Source organism: Acinonyx jubatus, chromosome E2 (genome assembly GCF_027475565.1).
Source record: "Acinonyx jubatus isolate Ajub_Pintada_27869175 chromosome E2, VMU_Ajub_asm_v1.0, whole genome shotgun sequence".
Taxonomy (NCBI): domain Eukaryota; kingdom Metazoa; phylum Chordata; class Mammalia; order Carnivora; family Felidae; genus Acinonyx; species Acinonyx jubatus.
This window is the reverse complement of record NC_069396.1, coordinates 55,230,266-55,251,149: the sequence shown is the minus strand read 5'-3', so window position 1 is coordinate 55,251,149 and position 20,884 is coordinate 55,230,266. Positions and strand designations below refer to the sequence as shown.

Below are 20,884 nucleotides of genomic sequence, written 5' to 3'. Positions count from 1 at the left end.
TGACAGCTCAGAGCCTGGAGCCTACTTCAGATTCTGTGTCTCCCTCTCTCTCTCTCTCTCTGCCCCTCCCCCACTCACACTGTGTTTCTCTTTCAAAAATAATCATTCAAAAAAAAAAATTACCTTCATTACAAATGTGTAATGTTTCTGTCCAGTATGAAGTCTTTGGTGTTTCCTGAAGTTCAGAACTTGACACATATGTATGGTTCCCATGTTATGTGAATTTCTTCAAGACCACAAAGCACAAAGTTGTACATTTTTTTAATCAATGTTTTTAAATCATTGTTTACTGTCTTTTTAATCACTCGAAGTCTGTATCTCTTAATCCCATTAACCTTGTTTATCCCCCTCCCCAATTTCTACATTTTTAATAAACCTGATCACACTCATTACATCTGTAAGGCTTCCCTCTAATAGTAATTATGTTCCATAAGGTATAATAAGCTTTGGATAAGCCTTGCCATAAATCCATTTTGTGTGCTTTTTTCAGAGATTTGTTTCAGATATCAGGTGAGGTGTGAACCCTGGTTATCAGCTTTCCCTCATACATTAGTTCCACATGGTTCCTCTCCCTGATGGAATCTCTGATGTTGAGTAAGGCTTGAACACTTGCTCATTTTATTTGTAAGGTTTCTTTCTATTATGAGTTCTTTGATGATCTGCAAAGCTTGAGCTTTAATAAAAGCACTGCCACACATATTAGGTTTATACTTTATTTTCACAGTGTATTTTCTGATGCCTAGTAAGTTTTGCAAATCGAGTAAAAGCTTTGCCACACTCATTACATTTATAAGGTTTCTCTCCAATATGGATTTTCTTATGCTGAAGAAGATGTGAATGCTCCCTAAAGGCTTTGCCACTCAATACATTTGTATGGTTTCTCTCCAGTATAACTTCTCTCATGACTCTAAAGGTCTGAACGTTTGGTGAAAATCTTAGCATATTTATTACGTTTACAAGGTTTTTCTCCTGTATGAATTCGCTGATGTTCCACAAGGCTTGAATTTCGGGTAAAAGCCTTGTCACACACATTACATTTGTGTGGCTTCTCTCCAGTGTGCATTTTCCGATGCCTACTAAGCTTTGCAAATTGGGTAAAAGCTTTGCCACACTCATTACATTTGTAAGGTTTCTCTCCAGTATGGATTTTTTTATGTTGAGTAAGATTTGAGCGCTCAGCAAAGGCTTTGCCACACTCACTACATTTGTAAGGTTTCTCTCCAGTATGAGTCCTCTCATGACCCAAGAGGTGTGAACGTCTGATAAAAGCCTTATCACATTCACTACATTTATACGGTTTTTCTCCTGTATGAATCCTCTGATGTTCTATAAGGCTAGAACTTTGGATAAAAGCCTTGCCACATACATCACATTTGTGTGGTTTCTCTCCACGATGTGTATTCTGATGTCTAATGAGATGTGAGCACTGTTTAAAAGCTTTGCCACACTCATTACATTTGTAAGGTTTCTCTCCAGTATGGATTTTCTTGTGTTGAGTAAGATTTGAACGCTCAGCAAAGGCTTTGCTGCATTCATTACATTTGTAAGGTTTCTCACCAGTATGCACTCTCTCATGACTCCAAAGTTGTGAACGATGGATAAATGCCCTTCCACATTCATTACATTTGTAAGGTTTCTCTCCAGTATGCACTTTCTGATGATTTGCAAGGTTTGAATTTTGACTACAGACCTTGCCACATATGTTACATTTATATGGTTTCTCTCCTGTATGGACTCTCTGATGTCTGGTGAGACTAGAAACCCTGTTAAAGGATTTGACACATTCATTACATCTGTAAGGTTTCTCTCCAGTATGGATTTTCATATGTCGAATAAGACGTGAGCGCTCAGAAAAGGCTTTGCCACAGTCATTACATTTATAAGGTCTCTGTCCAGAATGAATGATCTCATGACTCATGAGGTTTGAGCTTTTGCTAAAAGCCTTCCCACATTCATTACATTTGTAAGATTTTCCTCTAGCGTATGCTCTCCTGGCTTGTGCAGGTAACAAAGGATATTTAGAAATCTTCCTAGATTTATTCCAAATGTTTCTGGTACTGGGAGGAATTCTTTCAAGTGGGGAAACTGAGGAACCATTGCTGACAGACTTCTCAGTTGGATTACATTCATACATTTTCTCCTCACTATGAAATGTCTGCAGTTTGGGCAGATGTGCCTGAGAAATTAATCCAATTCTATTTTCCACGCAGTTTATGTACTGGTTTCCAGCACCACTTCTGTTATTGTCCATTTTTAATAAATTCCTTATAAATGGCTCATCATGCATGAAATGCTGGTACATATTGTTTCTCACAGAAACACCCTGCTTTTCAGGAAGAGTAACTGAGGACTGATTAAGTCGCTGATCTTTTCTCCAAGTGAGATTTTTGTCATGGATCAAAGGCACTTCTTTGTAATTTCTTGCATCACATTGCCACTGACTTTCAAACTCATGCATATCTTCCCAGACTTCCTGGAGATCAAAATCCTTGATGCCATGACTTTCATTTCTCTCCAATAACACTAAGTGATAAAATTCGCCTTTATTAATGTCCTCTGTTGGTGATAATTCCTTGATTGCAAATCCAGCAGAAGTACTTCCTATCAGAGTTGGAAAGTAAATATTTTATAGTAAATTATATGATTACACACCAAAATACTTTACACTGAACACAGGAAGTTTCTCAAACATGGTCTTCAAACACTATTGCTAAATACAATGTTTTAAAGTTTCTTTTTATAAATGTGGGGATAGTGCTTACACTTACACATCTATAGGAATATGATTGTGTTATTAAGTTAAAAGCCTGACCTTACAAACAGCACCTGATGTAGCAATAGACATAATACTGACTCATCCTGTAAGAACTTATACTATGGATATGAAGGACAAGTGGAAAACATTCAACGGGGAGACAGTATAGTGTTGTAGGAAGATTGTAGGCTTACATCTATTTCAGTATTTGCTCTAAAAATTATCAAACTAAGTATCCCATGTCCATTTTTAGGTATATACTCCAAGGAATTAAATAATATATACATGTTCCAGGAGACACATACAAGAATTTTTTTGAAGTTTATTTAAAGACTGAGCTTGTGAATGGGGGACAGACAGGGAGAGAAAGAGAATCCCAAGAAGTCCTCACACTGTAAGCGCAATGTACAATGCGGGGCTCAAACTCAGGAACTATGAGATCGTGACCTCAGCCAAAATCCAGAGTTAGACACTTAACAGTTTGAGCCACCCAAGTTCACCAAAATAATGTATCATTATATACAAAAGCTATGGCAAATCAAGTTAATGATATGTCTGTGACTAAAGCAATAACTTAAAAAAAAAAAGCATGCTTTCAAAATATAAAAAATACTCAGGTTAAAGAATGCCACAGGGGCGTCTGGGAGGCTCAGTCTGTTGAGTGCCCGACTTTGACTATGGTCATGATCGTACTGTTTATAGGTTCAAACCCTGCTTCAGGCTCTGTGCTGACAGCTTGGAGCCTGGATCCTGCTTCAGACACTATGTGTGTGTCTCTCTCTCTCTCTCTCTCTCTCACCCGTACCCTGTTCATGCTCGCTCCCTCTCAAAAATAAACATTAGTAAAAAAGAGATAAATTTAATTGAGGTAAATATGTATTGTAACAATGAGATATCACTACACATGAGAATGGTGAAAATCCAGGATGCTAACACCAAATACTAGTGTGAATGTGGAACAGTAAGAACTCTCATTCATTGCTGATGGGAATGCAAAATGGTATGCCACTTTGGAAGACAGTTTGCCCTTTCTTAGAAAACTAAGTGTACTCTTAAATATGATCTAGCAATCACACTCCTTGGTATTTACACAAATGAGTTCAAAATTTATGTCCCCATAAAAACCTACACACGAAATAGAGGAATCCTAAAATGTGTATGGAACCACAGAAGACTGTGAAAGCCCAGAGCATCTTGAGAAAAAAAAACAAACCTGGAGGCATCACATGCCCTGATTTCAAACTACTTAATTACAAAGCTGCGGTAATTAAATCAGCAGGGTATTAGGAGCGCCTAGGTGGCTCAGTTGGTTAAGCATCCAACTTCGGCTCAGATCATGATCTCACAGTCTGAGTTCAAGCCCCACGTTGGGCTCTGTGCTGACAGCTCGGAGCCTGGAGCTTGCTGCAGATTCTCTGTCTCCCTCTCTCTGACCCTCCCCCATTAATGCTCTATCTCTGTCTCAAAAATAAATAAACATTAAAAAATTTTTTTTAAATCAGCAGGGTATTAGCATAAAAATCGACACACAGATCACCAGAAAAGAGCTCAGAAATAAACCCACACACAGTCAATTAATTTACAACAAAGGAGACATGACTATACAATGCAGAAAGAACAATCTCTTTAGTAGATGGTTTGGGAAAACTGGACAGCCACAGGCAAAAGACTGAAACTCGACCACTGTCTAACGCCATACACAAAAAGTAACTCACAATGGATTAAAGACTTAAATCTAAGACCTGAAACCAAAAAATTCCTATAAGATAGAGGGTAATGAGTTCCTTGATAGAGGTCTAGGGAATGATGTGGTTTTTTTTTTCTTGTTGTTGTTTTTGACTGTTAACAACAAAAGAAAAAACAACAAATGCAGAAGTAAGTGGGACTACATCAAACTAAAAAGTGCACAGCAAAGGAAACACTTTTTCAACAAAATGAAAAGGCATCCTTAATAAATAGGAGAAAATATTAGCAAATTAAGTATCTGATAAGGGCCTAATAATCCAAAACATAGACAAAAATCGCTCAAATAATCCAACTAGAGAAATGGGCAGAAGATCTGAATAGATATTTTCGAAGACCTAGAGATGGCCTAAAGGACCATAAAAAGAGACTTAACGTCCATTCATCATCAGCAAAATGCAAACCAAAACCACAATATCACCTGACACCTACTGGAATGGCAGTTCTCAAAAAGACCAGAAATAACAAGTATTGCTGATGGGGTGGAGAATTTGTGCACTGTTAGTGGAGCCAAAATTGGTGTAGCCAAGAGAACTACTGTGTGATCCACCAATTTTACCTGAGTATGTATCTGAAGAAAACAAAACTACTAACTCGAAAAGATAGAAGCGTTCGGATGTTCACTGCAGCATCATTTACAGTAGCTGAGATACAGACACAATCTAAGTGTCCACTGATGGGTGAATGGGTAAAGTTGTGTATATATAACACAATATGATCCAGCCATAAAAAAGAACAGAACTTGCCATTTGTGACAACATGGATGGACCCTTGAGGACATTATGTTAAGAGGAATGAGTCAAAGACCAATACATTATGATTTCTCTTATGTGTGGAATCTTAAAAAAACAAAAGAACCCCTCTTAGATACAGAGAACACACTGGTGGTTATTAGAGGCAGGTATTGAGGGGACGGTGGCAGAAAAGGGTGAAGATGATTAAAATGTTTAAAAAAAAAATGAGGGATGCCTGGCTGGCTCAGTGAGTAGAGCATGCAACCCTTGATCCTGGGGTTGTGAGTTCAAACTCCACGATGCGTGCAGAGTTTACTTAAAAACAAAACAAAAATTGCTGCTGCCGCTTGAGTCTCTAAAACAATAAAAAGAAAACAAAACAAAACCAAGCCCCCCAAAATATCCATATGGTACTTTCTGTATACCAGGAATACAACACAATACACATCTATGGAAGGATACAAGTTCTTCCCACAGAAAAGCTCGCTAGAGATATCAGTAAGCTGTGCTGTACTTACACTATATCTAATTCTGGATTTTCACTTTTTGGAATTATCCAAATCATGACTTCTTCCTAATTAATGCACAAACATTCAACCTCAAGAAGCCAGGATGGCCCAGGAAAGAAAGAGATAAACTTTAGGTCTACTTTATTAGACAGATACTACGTTTTGTTTGTCTCCTGAGAAGTTCTCCCAGGGATACAAAATGGAAACGGAAAGTGAATAGGTCCTGGGGTCTGCACTACAGAGGCCTCAGCTCAGTCCTCCTCAAACCAACGCACCAGTATGGTCAGAGGGGCCAGGTGCTATCAGTTGCAGGTCCTATCAGTGGGAGTTTAAACTTCTACACATGTGACTTACTCATTTGAATACCAGAATGAGAAGTGTGTGTGGGTGGGGAAAGATTTCCTCTGACAGCTCCTAAGAATAAACTTGTATTTTCCCACAAATTGTTCCCAAACAATATTTACTGGAGCAGCTTACTCTCTGCTCATCTGAGCTCTGACTTGTGCTCACATCCCCATACATTCCCTGAATGTTCCCCTATATTCACTTCACTTTCCACAGTCCAGGGCTCTTCTCCCTGGAAACAGGTGATGGGGATGATATTCAGCTCAGGAAGAGATTTCCAGTTAAAAGAAAAACGGAACATGATCTGCTTTACTCTTCCAGAACACATGCCCAGCACTTTGTTCAGCAAAGAAAAGAAGAAAGGACATTCATTATATGTGGGTGAAAATTAATCAACTGACTGCCTGAATGCTTAAGGGGTATTTTAAGTATGCAGAGATCTGGTTCTTTTCTAAGAACTACTGAATAAAAAGCACAAGGGCACAAGGGTAAGACCACAGAATCAGAGATTTAAATAAATTCATCATAATGTGTCCTTTTCCCCCCAATTTTAAGTAACATTATTCTCTCTGAGCCTTGTCTTTAAAGAGGTCAGAGAAATTGGACTTTGCTAAGAATTCAAGGGTTTTAGGTCCTATTCCCCAGACTCCGAGATTTTTACTTAGATTCTAGTTAGTTAGCAGAGTGTAGAACTGGTTTCAGGAGTAGAATTTAGTGATTCTTCACTTACATAGAACACCCATCACCAGTTCCCTCCCTTTAGCTTCTCTGACTGCTAAGTTCTGCAACCACCTAAACAAGCAGGAATGCAGAACTTCTGAAGCAAAGGGAAGTTAGAGTCCATTTGCCACATTATGAAGCCTTTCCATTCTCAATCAAAATGGCTGCAATCAGTCCTTTCAAGAATAGGGATGTGAAACTCCTATGATCAAGTCGGGGCCTCTCAAGAAACTGCAAAGTCACATAAAATTAACTACCGACTTCTGAAGGGAAGTTATCCTCACCCAGGGAGACCAGGGTCCTGTAGTTCTCCAACATCACGTCCCTGTACAAGGCCCTCTGAGCGGGGTCCAGGCACTCCCACTCCTCCTGAGAGAATTCTATGACCACATCCTTGAATGTCAGCCATCCCTGAAATGAAAACACACTTCACCAAGTGAACACGGAAACTGTTCTTATTTTGACACAAATGAGAGAAGCAAAATTATACTTGGCTGGTGTTCTTTTACCCATGTAAGATAATTTAAAGAGCAGATAACATAAAATTAGCCATTTTAAAGTACCATTCAGTGACATTTAGTGCATTCACAATGTTGCACAAACATCACGTCTCATCCCCAAAGGAAATCCTTTACCCACTAAACAGGTACTTCCTAGTCCCCAGTCCCTGGCAACCACTAGTGCTTTGTCTCTATGGATTTGCCAATTTTGGATCTTTTCATTTAAAGGAAAGGTATCAAAAATGTGACATTTGGCATCTGCCTTCTTTTACACAGAATCGTGTTTGGGGTTCATCCATGATATAGTATGCATCAGTGGTCCATTTCCTTTCTTCTGCCTGCAGAGTATTCCACTGCAGGACTAGACCATTTTCACTCAACTACTGATGGGCATTTTGTTGTTATTACCTTTGCTGATGTTAATAAGTTGCTATGAACTTTCTAGTACAAGTTAAGTGTTTGGATACCTGTTTTCAATTCTTTTCGTTTGTACCTAGCTGTGGAATTACCAGGTCACATGGTTTTAATTTTTTTCAGAATCTTCCACAAGCTTTTTCACAGCAGCTATGTTTTTACAGCAATGTGTCATGATTCGAATTTCTCTATTTTTGTAGTTGTTGTTTTACAATAGTCATCCTAGTGGGTGTGAAAGGATATGTCATTGTGGTTTTAATTTTGCATCTTACTAACTGACTACTTTCATGGAACATCTCTTCATGTGCTGGTTTCATTTGTGTACCTTCTATGGAGAAATGTCTATTAAAATCTTTTGACCATTTTTTAAGTTGGGTTCTTTGTATTTTGGTTGTTGAGTTGTACAAGTTCTTCCTTTATTCTAGGTCTAGACCCTTCATAGATATGTGATTGGCAGATTATTTCCTCCCATTTGGTAGATTGTTTCACTTAATGTGATAATGTCCTTCAGTGCACAGACATGATTAATTCTGATGATGACCAATTTATTTTGTCTTTTCCTCTTTTGTTTTTGGGGTCATGGATAAAAATCCAGTGCCAACCCTATAGTCATAAAGACTCAACCCTAACTTTTCACTTAAGACTTTTATAGTTTTAGCTCTTACATTTAGTCTTTGATTAATTCTGAATTGATTTCCTTATATGGTACAAGGTAGTTTCAATTTCATTCTCACATAGATATCTAGTTGTGCCAGTACCATTTAAGAGACTATTGTTTTCCTACTGTCTGTTTTTGGCACACTTGTGAAAAAGGAATGGATTGCAGATGTATGGGTTTATTTGTGGATGCTCAGTTCTATCACTTTGATCTACATTTCTAGCCTCTGATGAAATTACAGTTTTGATTATTCCAAGTTACTGTAGTGAGATTTATGTTGGGAATTGTAGACACTCCAATTTTGTTCTTTCTCACATTTATTTTGGTTATTTGGCATCCTTACCAATTCAATATGAGTTTTAGAATCAGGATTCCCATTTGTATAAAACACGCTGTTGTGATTTTGCTGAGGACTGCATTACTCTTTGTATCACTCTGGAGAGGACTCCCACTTTACGGTCTTCCAATCCACAAACACAAGATATCTTGACATTTATTTAGGTTTTCTTTAATCTTCCTCAGTAACTTTTTGGTTTTCACTGTGTATAAATCTTCCATTCTCATGGTTAAATCTATCTCCATTTGTCTTCTTGCTCTTGTAAATGAAACTGTTTACTTTCCACTGGTTGTAACTGCATGGAAATGCAACTGAATTTTGAGTGTTGGCATTGTATTTTGTAACTTCCATCAATACATTGTCTCTAAGTTTGAGGATTCTTTATTTCTAAATATAAGATCATGTATGCTATGAATAAAGCTAGTTTGATTTCTTTCCCAATCTTGACACATTTATTTATTTTTCCTCTGTATTTTCTCTGGTTACAACCTCCAGTAGAGTGTTGATTTGTGGTGGCAAAATGGGGCACACCTGTTTTGCTGTTGGTAAGAGGGGGAAGTTTCCAGTTGTTCACCACTGAGTGTGTTAGCCACGGAATTTTCATAATGACCTTTTTCAGACTGAGCAAGTTCCTTTCCACTCCTAATGTTTGAGTTTTTGTTGGATGCAGTGTCTGACTCTGGATTTCAGCTAAGGTCATGATGTCACAGTTTAGGAGTTTGAACGCTGCATCAGGCTCTGCGGTGATACTGTGGAGCCTGGTTGAGATTCTCTCTCTCTCTCTCTCTCTCTCTCTGCCCCTCACTCACTCACACTCTTTCTCAAAATAAATAAATAAAAACTTAAAAAAAATGTAAGCCATTGTAAACACAGAGTAGAATCATTTTATACAATTCCTTTGTGTTTTATTGAAGAGTTGAATTCATGCACATTTCAAGTTACTACTAGTTAAGAATTACTTCTAACACGGGCTGCTTGTATGTCTACTATTTTCTTTCGTAATTCCTCCCTTCATTGGATGTCTGTATTTGTGTGCGCATACCATTCTGACTGCCTTTGTATTGATTTTTCTGTATATTTCCCAGTTATTTTCTGAGTGGTTATCCTGGGGATTGCAGTTTTTACATATTAGGCTACTAATATTTGAATTTCAGTTGATACTAACTTAGCTTTAATAGCATACTAACAAGCCTGTTATACAACCTTTATCTTCTTGTCAAAAACTACCTCTTCATAAAAGATATGAACAGATGTTTCATACACTCAAGAGCAGATTTTTATTATTGTTTTACACATTTGTCTTTTTTCTAAAATTTTTAAATGTTTTTATTTATTTTTGAGACAGAGAGAGACAGAGCATGAGCAGGGGAGGGGTGGAGAGGGAGACGCAGAATCCAAAGCAGGCTCCAGGCTCTGAGCTGTCAGCACAGAGCCCAACACAGGGGTCGAACCCACAAACCGCGAGATTATGACCTGAGCTGAAGTCGGACGCTTAACCGACTGAGCCACCCAGGCACCCCTACACATTTGTCTCTTAAGACACACAGGAAAAGCTGAGTTAGAAAACAAAAATAAATTAATACTGGCTTTTATATTCACTTATGTAGTTACCTTTACTAGTGTTCTTTATTTGTTCCTATGGCTTTGAGGTACCACTAATTTCCACCCATTTCAGCCTGAAGAACCCATTTGGCATTTGATGTAGGTTAAGTCTGTAAGTGTGAACTCCCTCAGCCTTTGTTCACTTAGGAGTCTCTTAATTTCACTATCAATTTTGAAGTATAGTTTGCCTGATAATGAATTTCTGGTAGATTTTGTTTTAATCTTTCAAACTTTATATCATGAGAATGCTTCCTGGCCTCCACAGTTTCTAAAGAGAAACACGCCATTAAACTTATTCAGAATCCCGGTACCTAAGAAGTTTCCGTCTTGCTACGTTCCACATTCTCTTTTTGTCTTGTAAAAGTTGAATGATTATGTGACTGCCAGAGATCTCCACGCATTTGACCTAGTTCGAGTTCACTGCGTTTTTTTGGACGTGTAGGTTGTTATTTGATAAACATGGGAGGTTTTCAGCTCTTTCTTCAAATATTCTTTCTGCCTTTCCTTCTAGAACCCCTATTACGTTTGTATCAGTATTTGTTATAGTGTCCCAAAGGTTTCTTGGTCTCTGGCCATTCTTTTTCCTTTCTTCCCTTTTATTCAGCTTTTTTCCCCTTTCTTCTCCTCACATTTGATAATTTCAATTAATCTATGTTTAGGTTTACAGATTCTTATTCTTTTTGACCATCTGCTGATGAACCCTCTAGTGGTTTTCAATTTTGGTGTTTATACTTTCTTAACTCCAGAATTTCTATTCCATCCCTGTACTATTATTTCTTTGTCTTTAATGACATTTTCTATCTGTTGAAACATTGTTCTCCTACTTCTCAGTTCTCTTCCATGTTTTCCTTTAGCTGAGGATGTTCAAGACAGTTGATTTAAAATCTTTACTTAATAAGCGGAATGTCTCTGCCTCCTCAGAAAGACCATCATTAACCTGCTATTCTTCCTTAACAGATGTACAATCTTAAGATATCCTTAGATGTCTGTAGTGAGGTCAGCCTACTCAGAAAGAGCCATCATGGCATCCTTTAAAACATTCCTTAAAGGACCCAAGTATCTTCATTTAGAGAATGCTCCAATGAGGATCTAAAATAGCAGTTATCTCCATGTTTACTAAGATGAAAACAACTTCCATTTATATGGTATGTAAATATTTCAATTTGCAGAATAAAATATGATTAAACATTTATTGAAGAATATATTCTAATATCACATTACGATATTTAAATGATTTTTTAGAAGATTTGCACTAAAAAACAGGTTCCTGATGAAGACAATCAGTGATGCTGAAAGATATGACACGGAAGGCGACATTTTACTTCTTAGTTTCTAAATTGCATCACTGCGTGGAACTGAACCAGAAAAATATATACTAGAGTGGGTTAGTGCAAAAATAATAATAAAATTTAACAATAATTTGCAAAATGACAATTGAGCACCAGCTTCTCCGATGATACAAAGTTCTGCTCCTATGTCTGGCTAAATTATAAACAGTTTTATCTAAAAGATGTGCAGCGTGTAAGAGTTCCTAAAAGAACACCATGGTCTTTATGTGATGGATGTGCTATAAATAATTTAAAGAACACTTCCTGAGGTTAGCTAGGGAAATACTGTAATGGGATCAGGAGTAACTTACTACATCACCTGCAGGAAATTACATTTCATCTGACGTCAATATACTAATGTACTTTGATGACAAACTCCACCTCCTGACCCAGACCCTTTGCTTCTTACACACACAATGATTACTGATTGTTTTCTACACATTCACGTCTGTAAGATCTTGTTTGAATCACGTTTACCATGTGTGTAATATCTTGTGAGCTCAATAAATACAGAGATCCCCTGTTTGGGGATCTTGTCTCCTCCTGGACATTAGCCTCTCTCGTGTTCCATTCTGCGTCTGTCTCTGGTTGGACAAGACAGAACTCCAGACTGATACACTGTGACACTGTTAGAGCAGCAGGTTGATTCTACAGTTGAAAACTAATTATGTTAATAAAACACCCTCTATATTTCTTATTTCTACTTTGAACTTCCCATTCTACTCCAAAGTATTAATATTGCGCAGTCAGAAGCACAATGACCCATCTTTACTGTCAAAAGGCGTTTGTAAAACCAGACGAAACAAATTTCCGTCAAACGTATTTTCCAGGGCTTATCATGTACTTGTGTACATTAATACATTACTTACATATGTAATCTCTTTAATCCTGGTTTATATGACCTGAAAGGGCACTCAGAAGGGACCTCTGAAGAATTCTTACTGCCCAACCTCACAGACACCACAGAGCCTACTCCCCATCTCTAGTTCTTGCCTGTGAAGAAAATCCTTCACAGGATGACCACCTAAAAGGAGCATCTTCCCAAGTTCCACGTCACTGGGTCACAGTGAGATGGAATCTGCACAGAGATGAGAGGAGACTGGGAGAAGGCCCTGGGTGTGATTAACAATTTAGGCAGGACATCTTGGAGACAGAGAAGATTAACAAGTCCAAAGCGTGACATATTAGGAAAAGGAACAATCAACGAAAAAAAGAATTTTACCTGGAAAAGAGCCATTCCTTCTTTTTTCCCTCTTCTTCTAGTCTTCTTTCTCAGGTAAGGTTATACTGTGTGACAAAAGGTATGTTGTTTAATGTTTAGAATCAACATAACCCCTTCCTCTGCCACAATATACATAAGGAGAGAAACTTACTGTTGGAAAAAGTCCTTTACTGCCACTGCAACAGGAGGATGCAGGGACAATAATGTCCTATGTGGTGGCCAACAAGTGCATTTTTTACCCACTTCTTCACGAAGGCCTCACCTACTGCTCAAATTTACACTCCATTGCAACTGCATTGTCTTGTCTGCCTGGCACTTGGCCAAACGGAATGGCCTCTTTCAAGATCTTGGCTCCTCCCTAGGCAGCCAGCATCCAAGGAATGGTTGATGCAGTACACAGAAGCCAGTACATTCCATCAATATGGACCAGCCCTTAAGGGCCACTCCTGCTCCAGAGTTCCCTGGTAGCAATACTGAGAAGTTTAGATCTTTGTCCTGATGGTGATGGGAAGCCTGTAAGAGGGTTTAATGTCAAAGGTTGACACAATCAAATGTTTAAGATTTAGCCAGGATAAACAGAGAGGGTGGAGCTGACAGAGGCATGTCCCTGTCTCTGAGGCTATGCTCCTGCCTCTTAGTGGTTTTCAATATTTTTGGAACTGGTCACATTGTGAACTCCAATTATAACTACACACTCTCTCCCAGAAAGCTGCCAAAAACAAACACACCCACAGGGTGAATTGGTATCATCCAATCTGTGGAGAGCCTGAACAAATCAAAAAGGCCCCCGAGTCACAGCAATGGACAGATTATCTGATCTAAAAGTCAACAAGGAAACAATGGCTTTGAATGACACACTGGACCAGATGGACTGAACAGATATATTCAGAACATTTCATCCTAAAGCAGCAGAATATACATTCTTCTCCAGTGCACATGGAACGTTCTCCAGAACAGACCACATAATGGGACACAAATCAGCCCTCAGCAAGTACAAAAAGACTGAGATCATACTGTGCATATCTTCAAACCACAACGCTATGAAACTCGAAATCAACCACAAGAAAAAATTTGGAAACGTAACAAATACTTGAAGACTGAAGAACATCCTACTAAAGAATGAAAGGGCTAACCAAGAAGTTAAAGAGGAAATTAAAAAGTATATGGAAGCCAATGAAAATGATAACACCACAACCCAAACCCTCTGGGACGCAGCAAAGGAGGTCATAAGAGGAAAGTATATAGCAATCCAGGCCTTCCTGGAGAAGGAAGAAAGATCTCAGATACACAACCTAACCTTATGCCTTAAAGAGCTAGAAAGAGATCAGCAAATAAAACCCAAAACCAGCATAATACGGGAAATAATAAAGATTGGAGCAGAAATTAATGCTATCAAAACCAAAAAAAAACAGTAGAACAGATCAATGAAATCAGAAGCCATATGCCATATGCCATAAAATGGGCAATGTGGAAGAAATGGACAAATTCCTAGAAACATATACACTACCAAACCTGAAACAGGAATAGAAAATTTGAACAGACCCATAACCAGTAAGCAAATTGAATTAGTCATCAAAAATCTCCCAAAAAACAAGAGTCCAGGGCCAGATGGCTTTCCAGGGGAATTCTACCAAACATTTAAGGGAAGAGTTAACACCTATTCTCTTGAAGCTGTTCCAAAAATAGAAATGGAAGGAAAACTTCCAAACTCATTCTACGAAGCCAGCATTACCTTGATTCCAAAACCAGACAGAGACCCCACTAAAAAGGAGAACTACAGACCAATTTCCCTGATGAACATGGATGCAGAAATCCTCAACAAGATAGTAGCCAACCGGATCCAACAATACATTAAAAAAATTATTCACCACGACCAAGTGGGATTTATACCCGGGAGGCAGGGCTGGTTCAATATCTGCAAAACAATTAACGTGATTCATCACATCAATAAAAGAAATGACAAGAACCATATGATTCTCTCAACAGGTGCAGAGAAAGCATTCAACAAAATACAGCATCCTTTCTTGATAAAAACCCTCAAGAAAGTAGGGATAGAAGGCTCATACCTCAAGATTATAAAAGCCATATATGAATGACCCAACGCTAATATCATCCTCAATGGGGAAAAACTGAGAGCTTTCCCCCAAAGGTCAGGAACGAGACAGGGATGTCCACTCTGGCCACTGTTATTCAACATAGCACTGGAAGTCTTAGCCTTTGCAATCAGACAACACAAAGAAATAAAAGGCATCCAAATCAGCCAGGAGGAGGTCAAACTTTCACTCTTTGCAGATGACATGACACTCTATATGGAAAACCCTAAAGATTCCACCAAAAAACTGCTAGAACTGATTCATGAATTCAGCAAAGTAGCAGGATATAAAATCAATGCACAGAAATCGGTTGCATTCCTATTCACCAACAATGAAGCAACAGAAAGAAATCAAGGAATCGATCCCATTTACAATTGCACCAAAACCCATAAAATACCTAGGAATAAATCCAACCAAAGAGGTGAAAAACGTATACACTGAAAACTACAGAAAGCTGATGAAAGAATTGAAGAAGACACAAAAAAAAAAATGGAAAAAGATTCCATGCTCCTGGATAGGAAAAACAAATATTGTTAAAATGTTGATACTAACCAAAGGAATCTACATATTCAATACAATCCCTACCAAAATAACACCAGCATTCTTTGCAGAGGTAGAACAAATAATCCTAAAATTTGTATGGAACCAGAAAAGACCCCAAATAGCCAAAGCAATCTTGAAAAAGAAAACCAAAGCAGGAGGCATCACAATCCCAGACTTCAAGCTATACTACAAAGCTGTAATCATCAAGACAGTATGGTACTGGCACAAGAACAGACACTCAGATCGATGGAACAGAACAGAGAACCCAGAAATGGACCCACAAATGTATGGCGAACTAATCTTTGACAAAAGCAGGAAAGAATATCCAATGGAATAAAGACAGTCTCTTCAGCAAGTGGTGCTGGGAAAACTGGACAGCGACATGCAGAAGAATGAACCTGGACCACTTTCTTACACCATACACAAAAAGAAACTCAAAATGGACGAAAAACCTCAATGTAAGACAGGAAGCCATCAAAATCCTTGGGAAGAAAGCAGGCAAAAACCTCTTTGATCTTGGCCACAGCAACTTCTTACTCAACACGTCTCCAGAGGCAAGAGAAACAAAAACATAAATGAACTGTTGGGACCTCGTCAAAAATAAAAGCTTCTGCACAGCGAAGGTAACAATCAGCAAAACTAAAAGGCAACTGACAGAATGGGAGAAGATATTTGCAAACGACATATCAGATAAAGGGTTAGTATCCAAAGTCTATAAAGAACTTATTAAACTCCACACTCAAAAAACAAATAATCCAGTGAAGAAATGGGCAAAAGACATGAATAGACACTTCTCCAAGGAAGACATCCAGATGGCCAACCGACACATGAAAAAATGCTCAACATCACTCATCATCAGGGAAATACAGGTCAAAACCACAATGAGATACCACCTTACACCTGTCAGAATGGCTAACATTAACAACTCAGGCAACAACAGATGTTGGTGAGGATGCAGAGAAAGAGGATCTCTTTTGCATTGTTGGTGGCAATGCAAGCTGGTGCAGCCATTCTGGAAAACAGTATGGAGGTTCTTCAAAAAATTAAAAATAGAACTACCCTATGACCCAGCAGTTGCATTACTAGGCATTTATGCATGGGATACAGGTGTGCTGTTTCAAAGGGACACATGCACCCCCATGTTTACAGCAGCACTATCAACAATAGCCGAGTATGGAAAGAGCCCAAATGTCCATTGATGGATGAATGGATAAAGAAGATGTGGTATACATAAATATATACAATGGAGTATTACTCGGCAATCAAAAAGAATGAAATCTTGCCATTTGCAACTATGTGGATGGAAGTGGAGGGTATTATGCTAAGAGAAATTAGTCAGAAAAAGACAAAAATCATATGACTTCACTCACATGAGGACTTTAAGAGACAAAACAGATGAACATAAGGGAAGGGAAACAAAAATAATATAAAAACAGGGAGGGGGACAAAACATAAGAGACTCATTAATATGGAGAACAAATTGAGGTTATTGGAGGCATTGTGGGAGGGGGGATGGGCTAAAAGGGTAAGGGGCACTAAGGAATGTAGTCCTGAAATCATTGTTGCCACTATATGCTAACTAATTTGGGTGTAAATTTAAAAAAATGAAATTAAAAAAAAAAAGGCAAAGGAAGAATTGAGCCCTTCTTACCTAACTGCTTGAGCTGGGGTATCAATCTTCTCCTGCTGGCCTGGATCCTCATTTGCAGGCCTTCAGACTGACTGAGTTACACCACTGGCTCTCCTGGATCTCCAGCCTGCAGATGGCAAATTAAGGAACTTCACAACCTCCCTAATTGTGTAAAGCAATTGCTCATAATACCTCCTTTCCTAAATATATCCTATTGGTGACCTTCTATCTGGCAAACTTGCTAAACATATTTATTAATTCTCGTAAGTTTTTTCTGCAAATACTTTTAGAATTTCCACACACACAGCCATGTCATCTGTAAGTAATGAAACACTTATTCCTTCCTTTTCAATCTTTGTAAGATCCGGTTCTCTTTCTTAATTGTTTTTAAGTTTATTTATTTGTTTTGAGAGAGATGGAGATGGCACGAGCCAGGGAGGGGCAGAGAGAGAGGGAGAGAGAGAGAATCCCAAGCAGGTCTGGCACTGTTGGCACAGAGCCTGATGTGGGGCTCCAACTCAGAAAACTGTGGGATCATGACCTGAGCCAAAACTGAAGAGTCTGACACTTAACCGACAGAGCCACCCAGGCACCCTGATCTGTTTTTCTTTCTTAGTTTATCTTCTAAAACACCCAGTTCAAGTGTGATTAGAAATGGTAACACAGACAACCAGGTCTCATTTGTCATCTCAGAGGGAAAGCTTCCAATATTTCACTATTAACATGCCTTGTGTTGGGAATGTTTTAAAACCCTTTATCTAATTAAGAAACTTTCCTTCAATTCCTAGTTTTCCAAGATTTTTTCACACATGAGTAAGTGTTGAATTTTATCAAAGATGTTTTTCTGCCTCTATTCTGATGATCATATAGTCTTCTTTTCTGTTAATGTAATGGATTACATTATTGCCTTTGAAATGTTAAACCATTCTTTTATTCCTAAAATAAATCCAACTTGTTTGTGAAAAAAGAAAGAAGTCTGAGTTGAGTGAGCAGAACTGGATGTAAGTAAATTCTGAAATGGTGGCCTGGACAGGTTGAAGTAGAAAAGGCTTGTCCTAATTCCAGATTACCTTTCATACTCATAAACAAGAGAAGCTTCTCTTTTATGTGTTTAATCAAAGTCAAGCATTTAATTCCTCTTTCCCAGAAAAACTGTATGACATTACAAATAGTTACTAGTCCTGGAAAACATGAAAAATGGTCACCTGTGGGGATGAGCTCTGAGCAATCACGAAAGGATGGGCAGTGTTAGAACAAAGTTCCACATCAATCCAGCCCACCCATCAACTTCTTTACAGAAGAGATAAAGGGGCCTTGAGGGGGTATCATCTACTTATTTGGAGATATCAGCTCACTGCTCGGTAATTTAAAAACTGACTTAAGGGAAGAAGAGAACTGTTGAATATTAAATTAGCACACTAAAGTAGGTTTAAGGTAGTGTTAAAAGATTATCAACATCCTTAATGGATGTGTAATGAAATACTATAAAGTTATTTACCAGACATCCAAGAATACTTCCAATATATGATAGAGTAGAAAGCATGTAAAACTCATAATCTGAACGATAAAATTAAGAGGTAAAATAATCTGGAAATTAAAAAGCTATCCAATGGATTATGATATTAAAGATAAAGAGAATACATCAAATTTAGAATAGAATGCCATGAGCCATAAAAAAAGGGGGAGAGAAACAGTACTGTTAATGATGGCCACAGTAAAAAGCACCATGTGATTACAGAAAGTCTTCCCCCATTGACTGACTGAGCTAGGCCTCTGCCCTCTAGATGAGTAGGGGTTGCAAATGGCATTATCTTCTGATGCAATACTTAGAAAGTGCAGATGCCTCAAACACCAGGTGTCACAACTCGCAATCTCTCCTGCATAACTGGAACAATTCACCACATTTTAGATTAATGAGGTCATAGGGCCACAAATCAGTACGTCACAACGTAACATCCCATACCCAATCAATTCAGTACTCACCAGAGTTTGGGTCCTGTGCTTTGGCCCAGACCACTAAGTGTTTTGTTCTCTGTATAAGTCTCTCTGTGTCCTTGTTTTTCTTCTGTCCTTTGGTCCATTCCGGTTTCCTTCCCTCGCTATTCCTCCTTCAACCGTGTGACCCCACTCTGCTGCAGCCTCTGTTTCAATCCCCGCCGTTCTTTCTCCCCACACCTTCTGATGACCCTCTAACTCCGCAGATTTCTGCGTCTTTCCCCGCCGTGTGTGTCCCCTCTTTGCCCTCCCTGTTGCGGGACGAACGGCCTGCATCCCCCTCACTAGTGACGACTGGGCCCGACACAGTTGGGGGATGGGGTCGGGGGGAGACTCGGGAATCACAGAAAGGTTCTGAGCAGGAACGTAACCGGCAGGGATATCGGGGTCTGCAGAACCACGGGCAGAAAGGCTGGGCCTGAATCAGCCTCGGAGCGATTTACGCCGGAAACGACGGCAGACCCCCGGAACCCGCCCCGAGCAAAAGGACTCGGAACGTCTTACAGCCACGCCGCAAGAGGGGCAGGAGACGGTTCAAGAACTTTACCTTACCAGCCGACCCCGAAACCTGGGGTGGAGGCGGGCACTAAAGAGCGCGACTGCTGGTGTGAACCAGAAAAATGGAGACTCACTCACCCGAGAGCGCACGTTGCTCTACTGGATCAGCTTCCGGGGCTGCAAAAAATCGCGCAGGCGCATTCGTGGCGAGGCGGTGCCAAGGCCGGTAAAGGACGTGTTGGTTGGGGGCGGGGCCTGGGCGCGCAGGGTTCTACCCCGTTTGCCAATCTCCTGGTAACTTCGGCCAGTCTGTTTGTCCTTCCTGTCTGGCGTTTTCTGGTTCTGCTTTTGGATCCCTTCCAGACCCGCTGGTGTCCTTTGGAGCCAGGCTGGGTACAACCTCAGGGAACGGTAGGCCGCTTGTGTTGGGAGCGGCGGTATTTGACAAGCTGAGCCCGGTGCCCGGGGAAACGTCTGTAGCGAGCAGTGGAGACGCGCGGCCAGCGGCAGCCTGAGCAGTGCGGGAACCTGGGGTCGGGGGTCCTCATGGGACGATTGAGACCCGGACGTGACAGCTCCTTTAATGAAGCAAAAGCCGGGGTGGTCAGTGTCGGTGATGGACGCTAAATGCAAAAACTCTTCTCTGGGGAATGTGCAGTTTGGTATTAGCTCCCATCAAAGCTTTTCCCTGAATTGTCACTTCTAATTAGCTGGACTGTGTTACCTGACCTTCCCCTCTGGGCCCTGGACGGTGGGGGGGGTGAAGGCTGGCATGTTCCTTTAAAGGAACAAACATTTCTGCCTCTATGGGAGTTCATTAATTTAATCTCTGTTTTTAAATTTGATATTCTAATCCACACCTCTCGAGAGGAAGTATACATCCAAACGCCTTTGAGACCTACCAGATGGCACATGTATTTGCTTAAGCCCTTATTGCAAAATATCATTGCAATTGCATTTTTAATAATCTTTCTTCTCAGTTATTTGGAAGGCTATTTTTTCCTTGAAAATTAGACTCTTAAAAATGTATTTATCTTGAGAGAAAGCACAGGAGGGAGTGCAAGCGGGGAGAAGCAGAGAGCTAGATCTACAATCCCAAGGAGGCTCTGAGCAGAGCCCTCTGTCCCCGCCCCCCCCCCCCCAACTCTGGGCTGGATATCACAAAACCTGAGATCCTGAGCCACAACCAAGAGTCTGAGGCTTAGCCAGCTGAGTCACCCAGGCATCCTGAATATTAGATATTTCAACTGATCTTTTC

General features: G+C 39.6%; 2 protein-coding genes across 2 annotated transcripts in view; one reads left to right on the top strand and one right to left on the bottom strand.

The window, feature by feature from the left end:
- The window catches only part of LOC106972991 (zinc finger protein 677-like), a 433,591-nt gene that overhangs the window by 117,469 nt on the left and 295,238 nt on the right, over positions 1 to 20,884 (top strand). The gene's annotated exons all lie outside the window — the stretch shown is intronic.
- On the bottom strand, positions 277 to 19,817 carry LOC106974917 (zinc finger protein 677-like). Its single transcript, XM_053210944.1, is given in 6 exon segments — positions 277 to 859; positions 861 to 2,601; positions 7,091 to 7,217; positions 12,868 to 12,932; positions 17,155 to 17,260; positions 19,765 to 19,817. Coding segments are annotated over 4 exon segments (2,037 nt in total). The 5' UTR covers positions 12,883 to 12,932; positions 17,155 to 17,260; positions 19,765 to 19,817; the 3' UTR covers positions 277 to 705.